At 45.0% G+C, this 9878-nt stretch overlaps 1 protein-coding gene across 1 annotated transcript in view; it reads left to right on the top strand.

Moving 5' to 3' along the window:
- The first annotated feature begins 5210 nt into the window (after window positions 1-5210).
- The window catches only part of pappa2 (pappalysin 2), a 77207-nt gene continuing 72539 nt past the window's right edge, over window positions 5211-9878 (top strand). The window contains exon 1 of the mRNA XM_078287614.1: window positions 5211-6195. Within this exon, the coding sequence (XP_078143740.1) occupies window positions 5211-6195 (985 nt within the window). The remainder of the gene's footprint in view (window positions 6196-9878) is intronic.

Genomic DNA, 9878 nt, shown 5'->3' with positions numbered 1-9878 from the left:
ACATCCACGATGAGCCGCCGCCGGCCCCGGCCAAGGAAAACAAGAGTCCTGTCATTCGAGCATCCACCTGCAGCTCTGCAAATACAACCTGAGGAGCGTTAACGTATTCACGCTCACAGCTCATCCCGCCCGCTACTTGCTTTTCCATTTTTTTTTTACCTCCACTTGGACAAATAGGGCTCTTCCATGTCAGGCACGCACAACATGGATTTTCCCATGTTTGTGTTTGCGGAAGAAGTTTATACGTATCATTATGGAGCTCCGTTAGGATGTGAAATAGGTTTCTCAGCAAGAGGAAAATCACTGGATACATGGAGGAGTCAATTAATTTGCCTGAGAGGGACCACCATGTCAACTGTTTCCCTCTGTATTTCTTCTGTTGCTTATTCAAAACAGTGCAGACCCTCAGAGAGGAAACATTTTCTTTGTTTGTATGAGAATTTAGAAAAAAAGAAACGGTTCAAAAGGATTTGAGTCACATCGGTAAGAAAGAGAATTTGGATGCAAAAGTTGTTGTTTTTAATATGCTTCAAAACTTGCTTTATTCTCTTTGAAAGAGAGCTGTGTGTGTGTGTGTGTGTGTGTGTGTGTGTGTGTGTGTGTGCTATAGGCAAGCCGTGTTGTCAGATGCAACAGTGTGACTGATATTTAAAGTCAGTGGGCCACGTTTCTCAGTATTAATGCATGAAATATATAGAAAAACACCTGAATATTGGGTCACAATGTCAAAATACAAATCATATGGACGCTTTTTGAAAATATGACATGGGAAATTTAGCTTTGATTTTTTTTACATACTATATATTTGAGCCTTACTCATAATGGCAAACATATTCCAAATAATTTCTTATGGCATGTCAGTTTGTGACAGGGATTTTGTTGAGGGATGACAGTTTAGAAAGTTTCTGAGTCACACCTTATTCTGAACATCAGCCCAAAGCACCTACAGTATATAAAGCAGTATGTATGTACCATGTCGCGTTTGCCCCCCCCCCCCCCCCCCCCATTCTATTTTATACCATTGCTGTTGAAAAGCTTTCCTTTCATTCTCCCCCCATTTTTTTTTCTTCGTTCTCCTTTCTTACCCTCCTCATTTGTCCAGCACATCAGCTTGGATTTTCTCCCATTGGGACCCCTTTTTTTTGCATGAGGAGCCAGGGTGTGTGTGTGTGTGTGGGGTGGGGTGGGTGGGTGGGTGGGTGAGTGTGAGTGTGTGAGGGGAGGAGGGGGGGGGGGGGGGGGGGTCAGCTGTGTCGGTAGGGTTGAGGTTAGAGAGCGACCGAGAGGTAAGAGAGAAAGAGTGAGTGACAGAGTGAAAATAATGAGTGTGTGAGGGAGGGAGGGAGGGAGGGAGTGTGTGTGTGTGTGTGTGAGAGAGAGAGAGAGATAGAGAGAGAGAGAGAGAGAGAGAGAGAGAGAGAAGCAAAAGACAGGGAGCGCGCCTCGGGGTCGGTGGGGTCGAGACCGACAGGCTCAGATGAAGGATAATCTGTGGAGGTCCCTTACAGTGGGGGGTGAGGCCCCGGTGGAGCACGCCCATTCAGACTCACACACACACACACACACTCCCTCTCTTCCTCTCACTCACTCTTTCTCCTCTGTCTCTCCTCTCTCATCCTCTCCTTCCCTCCCTCTTTCTCTTTCTCTCAAACTCACCCCTCCCATTTCTCTTGTTTCTTTCTCTCTCCCCCCCCCCCCCCCCCCCCCCCGACAAAGTTGCAGCTGGATTTCAAAGGGAACTTCGCCCAGTAAGAGAAAGCTGAATGTTTAGCAGGCAGATCCCTCAGTCAGGCAGGCTGGGATTGTGGAATTCCTGCCTCCCACTCTTTAGGAACCGTTTTTTTTGCCCCTTCGGGGGCCCCTGCCACAACTGCCAGCGGCCTCCTCCTCCATCTCCATCTCCAGCCCGGAGCCCCGGCCCTGTTTGCAAATTGAGCCTGACAAAAACAGTGGGGGCCGGCCCCGAGGAGAAGGGGCAACGTTTCAAGGAAGGTGTGGAACGGCAACAGCTGCCCATAGTAGCCACTGTTTTGTTTTGGGGTTTTTTTTTATCTTTGAGAGGAAGCGAGTGAGTAAATGAAAGAATAGATGAATGAATGGAATGGAATCTTCATTAAGGAAACAAGAACATCAGTCCTACAAATAGTAGAAGCTTTAACGCATCTGCAAGTGGTGAAACACAACCAGGTCTATAGAGTAAATTAGTAAATCAGTAAATCATAAGTTTAAATGTGTTTTGAAGCTCATAGTGTCTGAAAGCATCAAAAGTTGCCAAAAGCTAATTTTAACATAACATAAATAACACTTTATTTGGTTGTTGATACTCAACTATCAGGTGAGAAAAGGTAGATGAATGGAAGCTATTTGCTGCATCTCTACAGACTATGTGTTCCTAACCCTGACCTTAGCCTAACCCTAACCCTAAGATTAGCCCTAGCCCATTGAATATCCATACATTACATGTCACACAATTATACTTGAAAGTAGTGTATCAACATTGGACTATCCAAATAAAGTGTGACCATTTTTTCCGTCCTTCATGAGTCAGAATACTCATTCATATATCATACTTACTCCAATAAAACTCACATTCTGGCTTTAAGATACAAAACATCATGAAGGGATTCCACACTTGAAGAGCATGAAGATAACAAATATTTCACATTACTTCCATTGTGCTCATTGGAGTCATTATGTCCTCTGCTGGCAAAACAGAAACACAACAAAAACTCAGAATTACCACACTAGTTGCTCAGCTGAAAATCAGCATTGCATAATACTCCTATCATATTCCTATAGGGAATTAGAGTGTGTCTGTGGTCCTCAATGGTGAGTTTATACTTAATGGTGTTTTCATGTTCTGCGGTACCACTATAAAATTCCTACATTTCTTTCTTTTTATTTTTTCTGTAAGGGACACACACACGCATTTCGCCCTCAACCCCCCCCCCCCTCCCCTCCTCCTTGGTTTATTCATCCCTCTCGCCCAACAGCCCTCCCCCGCTCCCCCAACCCCCCCCTCCCCCCCCCCGTTTCCCCCTGTTCTCTCTGTCTTGGCTCGGGCCTACACGTGTAAAAGAGCGAGGCACACAAAGCAGGTAGCATATTTGGATGATAAAAAAAAAAAAAAAAAAAGCCTGCAGAACCCCCCCTTTTTCATGTGCGAGACAGATGTTCCGCCTGTCCGCGATGTTGCAGAGTGAGTGCTGAGGATAGAAAGATCAAGAGAGAGAGGGAGAGAGGGAGAGAGAGAGGGAGAGGGAGGAAAGGAGGGAGGGAGAGATCAAACACACCTTACTGTAGTAACACCGGGGTAAAGGAGAGTGTCTGCAGCAGTAGACCCCCCCACACCCCCTCACCTCCGCCACCTCCAGCACCATTCATCCACTGCCAGGGAGAGTAAAGCCACCCCCCCCCCCCTTCCCCTCAAGTAGAGGAGGAGGAGGAGGAGGAGGAGGAGGAGGAGGAGGAGGAGGAGGAGGGGGGAGGGAGGCATAGGGAGGGGAGGATGGATGGATGGATGGATGGATGGAGGGAGGGAGGGAGGGATGGGGCCAGCGTAGAGAGAGGAGGAGGAGGAGGAGGAGGAGGAGGAGGATGAGAATAAATAAACACCGGACCCCCCCTCCCACCCTCCCATATAGTGCGTCAAGAGGACGCAATGCACACACGGACTGGGAAAACTGGATATGGAGAGAGAGAGAGAGAGAGAGAGAGAGAGAGAGAGAGAGAGAGAGAGAGGAGGATTTCCCCCTGTAAAAAAAAAATAAAATACAAGTGTGTAAGTGCAAAGCCCCTCCACCCTCACCCCCCTCCTCCTCCTCTTCCTCCCCCCCTTCATGTGATGTCAGGGCGGGCAGGGGCTCCCTGATAAAAACCTTTGGACTCGGGAGAATGAGAGAGAGAGAGAGAGAGAGAGAGAGAGAGAGAGATGGAGGGAGTGAATGGAGGAGGATATCATTGCTACTAGCCTATTACTGCATGGGACCGGTGCGGAGGAGCAGCAAGTTACTTTGAGAAGCGCAAAGGGCGCACAACAAACCAGAACCAAGAGGAGCCGACGCTGAACCTGATGACGGGGGCTTGATGGACTATATTTCTCTCAGATATCATATAGGAAAGCCGCTGCTCAACAAGTAGGGTGTCTAGGCTGCCACTTTGCACTGCACTTCTTTCTGCTTTTGGAGTGACTTTGTTGTGTGTGATTTTATTTTATTTTTTACTCTGATTCACCTTGCAGCCATACGTTTGGAACGCGACGCACTAACGATGGTCAGGTAAAACGAAATAGGAGGTTTATTTGTGCAAACTCCAAATAGAGTGAGATGATCTGATTTCACCAAAGACCCTCCTCCTGGTTTATTACTGCAAATTAAGCCAATCATTAATAAAAGGAAATTCCATTTCAAGCCAGCCACGTTTTCCTCAGTAATAAAAAAAAAATCAAGTCTGCAGTGAATGTTTTTGGTGAGTTTTAATACGCCAAGTGACGCTGGTAGAAACAATTAAAACGCGTCACTTGATTATTATGGGCTTCATGAAGCGCAGATAGGAAAAGTTGGACGTTATTTGTAAAAGCCGCAGCAAACAAGGCGACAGAAGCTGAAAATATTCTGCAGAATTACGGCTGTTAGATTCTAAATATGAATGGGAGAGAGGCACAGCGTTGCCTGTGGGAAAGGTCTGCGCAAAGTGCATGGTGATGTGGAGACGCATTGAGGTGCGCCAACGAAGGAGGAAAATTTAAGACGCTGATTTAGCTGAAAATCTGAATGTTTTTCTTCGATTCTCCAGGAGAGCGTTTTATCTGGATAGCCTAGTTTCAAAAGCAATACCAAAAAAAAAAAAAAAAAAAAAAAAAAGAAAATACCAAGAACCTCAATATGCAATATGTCTAGATGTGAGAAACTTTTGAATGTGACATCCTCTTTATTCGTTTATCCCGCTGGAATGCACTGACAGCTTTTTTGTTGTTTTTTTCATATTTGTTTACCACAATAAGTTCATTTTTTTATTCCAAAACAGGCAACCAAAAACCCAGACAACTTTTTTTTATTGCTGCTGGAGAAAAGGTGGGCAAATAAAACTAGTAACCACAGTCTGGTCTGAGACCTTTCTTGCTGCTGACTTGTGAACCAGAGGCAGACTTAAAGAGCTAAAATCTTTTTTTTTTTAATCCTCAACAACAATCCCCCCAAAACCCCTCCAAAATGTTGTTGATCAGACTACTGGCTATCGTCCTCGTCCTCATCACTAACACGTGGCTGCTAAAGCCGGTTCGCTCCTCCGATGCCCTCCGCCGGCACAAACGCGCCATGGCCCGGCGGGCAGACCGCGAGCTCTCCCGGCTAGCAGGTGAACCCTGCACCGGCTCCGGCGGCTGGAGCTCCCGGCGGCAGCCCCGCTCCCTCTCCCCGTCCCAACACCGCCCTCCAGCGGCCCGTCCGCGGACGCACACCAGCCGGAGAGAGCCGTACAGCATAACGAGCGCTCCTGTGGTTTGTACGGGAGGGTGCAGGTCCGACACCGGGGTGCACCGGGTCGCTCACTGGGGGGAGGAGATGGGAGGCTGGGGCGACCCGGAGGATGTGGCGCTGGGAGGGGAGAACGGATACGATGTGTTGCCACGAGGTCCCTATGACACACACGCCGCAAATGACAGGAGAGACTCAAATTATGTCAATACAGAAACCACACAACGACCCGGGACGTCTTTCCTCAAAGACCCCGGGCAGAGGGCGTCTTCCCCGGGCTACACGCAGCCCCTCTCCAGGTTCCCCCGCAGCCTCGGCGGGGCGGCTCGCTACGAGGAGGAGAGCAACACCAGCTGGGAGAAAGTTTTCCCCGACGGCTCGGCCGCCTCCCGGGGGCTCCCGGTGCTCTACACGCTACAGCAGCAGGAGGACGGAGACCCCCACTCCTCGGCCGAGACCCCGGAGGAAGGCACCGAGGACTACTCCGGGGAGGTGGAGGAGCGGGGGCCGCCCGCCAGCCTGGCCGTCAGCAGCGCCTCTCCCTGGGGGCGCCGCGTGCCCAAGGTGCCCCCCACCTGGATGTCCGCCCTGTACTTCAGCGGGCGACGGGAGCAGCTGAAAGTGAAGCCGACTGCCGGGGTGGAGCTGCCGAGGGCCAAGTTCAGCCTGGAGCTGTGGGTGAAGCCGGAAGGAGGGCAGAGCAACCCGGCAGTCATAGCAGGTGGGTGAAAACGGTCTGTGTCTGTCTGCCTTCTTGGCTGTTTTCACCTGCTTGCCTCTCTGCCTGCTACCTGTGTAGCCTACCTATGATTCATGATCCGCTGATGTATTTGTGTCTTCTGCCTGTCTGACTTTTTGCCTTAATGTCTGTTCACATGTCTGCCTACTCAACTGTCTTTCAGTTTGTCTCTTTGATTGCCTTACAGACAATTTTTCAGTTTGTCTCTGTCTATCTGCCAGCCTGTCTCCCTGCCTACCATTCTGCCCACGTACCTGCTGTTGGTTGTTGGTGTCTCTCTCACTCTGTCTGGAGTTCACTAGCATGTATTTCACTCTGAGGATTGAGGCTGATGGTGAATGACTATGATGGTGTGGGATATTGCAAGGTGTCAAATGGTCAAAGCTTGTTTCCACTCTATTATAGCCAATAATCTCAAGTTGGTCTCATCTCTGTCTGGTATTTATTTGTCCAAGAAAAAGCCACAGGTCTCAAAAGGCTGGTTTCCACTACAAGGTCAAACAGAGTTTGGTCTGAGTTTACTGTTCAGCTTGGTTTCCACTGCAGAGATGAACACAGTGATGATAACAGTGATGATGATATGACAATGATGTGGATAATGACGAAGATCATGATTATGATGATGACATGATCGAATGACGATGATAATGATGATAACGAATATGTTGATGACAATGGTAATGATGATGATAATGCTGAGGATCATGATTATGATAATGTGGATGAATATGTTGACGACAATGGTAATGATGATGATGATGATGATGATGAGGAGGAGGAGGAGGAATCAATCAGGATCATGAGGATCATGAGGATCATGAGGATCATGAGGGTCATAATGGTAATGAATAGGTTGCCAATGAGGGTAATGATGATGATCAGTATGGTTATTATGATGATTATGATCATGGTGATTATAATAATGATTAAAATGATGAGGATGATGAATATGTTGACAACAATAGTACTGACGATGAGGATAATGACTGGTAAAAATTATGATGATCATTACGATTCTAATACTTATACCAATGATGCTTATGGTAATCATAATGACAAAGATGACAATTACGATGAAGATTATGATGATGATTATGATACTGATGATGATGATTAAAATGACAATGACACTGATTGTAATAATGATTAAAATGATGATGATGATGACGATGATGATGATGATGATGGTGATGATGGTGCTGATGATGAACACGTTGACAACAGTGGTAACGATGAGGACCCAGACAGTGTGCTTAAACAGTTCAATACAAAGAGACAGCTACCCAGCCCTTTCAAGCCCCAGCTGTCTGCAATGAAGTGTATCAAATGGTTCCAATATTGAACAATGAACATTTTTCTTTGCCCACTAAACCACGGACCATCATGAGATCATAAGGGTTTTGTCCCAAAATACTATTATACATTTTGCTAATAAAATGTTTTCTGATGTTCCTTGTTCAATATTTGAAAAATACAGGCGATTGCATCCTCAAAACTGTGTCTATAATTAGATAATAACTTCTGTAATAACCCACAGTGAGTCATAAATTAATGACAGCATTACTTGTTTAAGTGTTCTCATTTTGGACCAAGACTCAACATATGTATATAGTTACATAACACTGAAAATTCCCAGGGTGTATTTCATTCACTCGCCTCATAGCTAGTTTGCCTGTGGGTTCTCATTGATTCTGAGCAGAGACTGCAGATACTGATCTCATGAAACCTTCATTTAACCAAGGTTTTCACATGAAGATGAATATCACTTTTTTCCAGTGAGCCCGGGCCAAGAATGCCGCATCTGAACAGCGACACATTTGACAAGACAGAACAACACATACATCAAACAAATTGAAGAGGATAAAAGAGCTATGGAGCAGCACCACAGCTGTCCAGATAGTGAGGGAGACCGCAAACTGTTATGTCCGCTCACATTTACTCTGATCAAAGATCTGACTCGATTACTCAACTTTTTTTTCCCCTCATCGCTTCCTTATGTGAGGGCGGCATTTTGTGGCATGGGCCATTCTCTGTGTAGTGTCCTGAAGGAATCTGTGAAATACAGTGAAAAACAAACTCCTATTGTTTCTGGTAGACATGACATTGACATTGGTTGGAGTTCTAATGGTCAGCGATGACCTTATAATGCTGAGTTTCGTATAGTGACAGTTAAGAAACGTCCTTTTCGCTCCTTATTGAAATGTGCACTGTAATATCGTAGCTGGGAATTGATTGGAAGCTAAGGTACAAAAGTGCAACGCAGTACAGCAAGGTCAAAATATGTCAGTATTGAAATGGCATGCTGAAAACAGGTCAGAATTGGGCCCCTATCTGTGATGGGACCCCACATGTCAAGAGAATAAACATGTTTTAATTCCCAACTCAAGACTAGATTTTCTAATTTAGTTTCCTAGGCCAAAAAAGTTTGATGGTCTACTCTATATTGTTACCTACAGGTCACTACTGTATGTATTGCTACTTTTTTCTGTGATTTTTCAGTATTTTATATGGTGATAAAAACAATAGGGATTCTCAACCATAACTACAAACTCTGCTTGCATTTATTAATTACTTAATAGAACTTTCATGTTTACAGAATAGATTTATAACCTTTGTTTAACTTTTATTTGTCCAGAAAAGGGTTTATGCTGATCATGTATTTAAAAAATAATTTTTAAAATCAGCATTTTTAAAGATCAATATATCATTGTCAAATTAATTGTGATACCTTGGTACAATGTATCCTTTCATAGTTATGCAGATGACATGCAGGTCTAACTGGTTTTTGTTTTTTTATCTGTAAAGCAGCTTTGTAAACTCTGTTTATGAGACAATTGGTAGTGTGGAAGAGTTTATGTCTATGATGATCTTCCTAGGTTCTGCATTGAATAATTATTTTATGAAGCTTTCAACTTTCTTATTTCTATATTAAAGATTTAGTCATTCATGAATGGAGAGATGGAGAGAAGGACAATACAAATATATATGCAGTTCTAGGGAATCACTCTTTTGTTTAGATTTCCTTGTTAGAACTGGCTCTTGTTAGAACTTTCTCTTATGAAGTGTTTCACATGCAAGCCACATGATATCACATGATGACCCACTAATGAGTGCACATGCTACCATATGATATCACATGATGATCATCGTAGTCTCTATCTCACGCCAGTGGCATTGTTAGTGGTAGCGTTTCTCAAAAATGAAGACCATATTTCCCATAAACCCTGTTGCTTTCTGTTGGAGAGATGCTGCTAATTGTCCCCCTTCCACCTTTGTGGCATCATCTCAGCTATGTGTTTTGTTTTCTCTTTGGCTTTACTGAAGAGGACAAACATATTTGAAGTGATTTTTCCATTGGCCTTTCACTCCTTCCACCCCTTCCACTAAAACTCTGAAAGTTTTAGCTCTGCTTGCACTGGAAGAACAGCACTCTCTTCTTGTATTGTGCCATAAAGCAATCTCCCTTTGTGCCGTAAAGCAATTAGGTAGATTTCCCAGGAAATCTGACCTGGTGTCACACAATGTAAAATGCAGTGTGGAGGCAGGTAGAGGCTGCCAATCTTCTCAGCGATGGTCTTGTTTGTTTACAGTAATTATACTAATGTCTCAGAATTATTATGGTAATGATTTATTGATGCTACATGTACCACCTTTAGCATAATGGC

The sequence above is a fragment of the Centroberyx gerrardi genome, chromosome 13 (genome assembly GCF_048128805.1).
Source record: "Centroberyx gerrardi isolate f3 chromosome 13, fCenGer3.hap1.cur.20231027, whole genome shotgun sequence".
In the NCBI taxonomy this organism is placed as follows: Eukaryota; Metazoa; Chordata; class Actinopteri; order Beryciformes; family Berycidae; genus Centroberyx; species Centroberyx gerrardi.
Note: the sequence above shows the minus strand (reverse complement) of the source record. Positions and strands in the feature narration are given on the sequence as shown.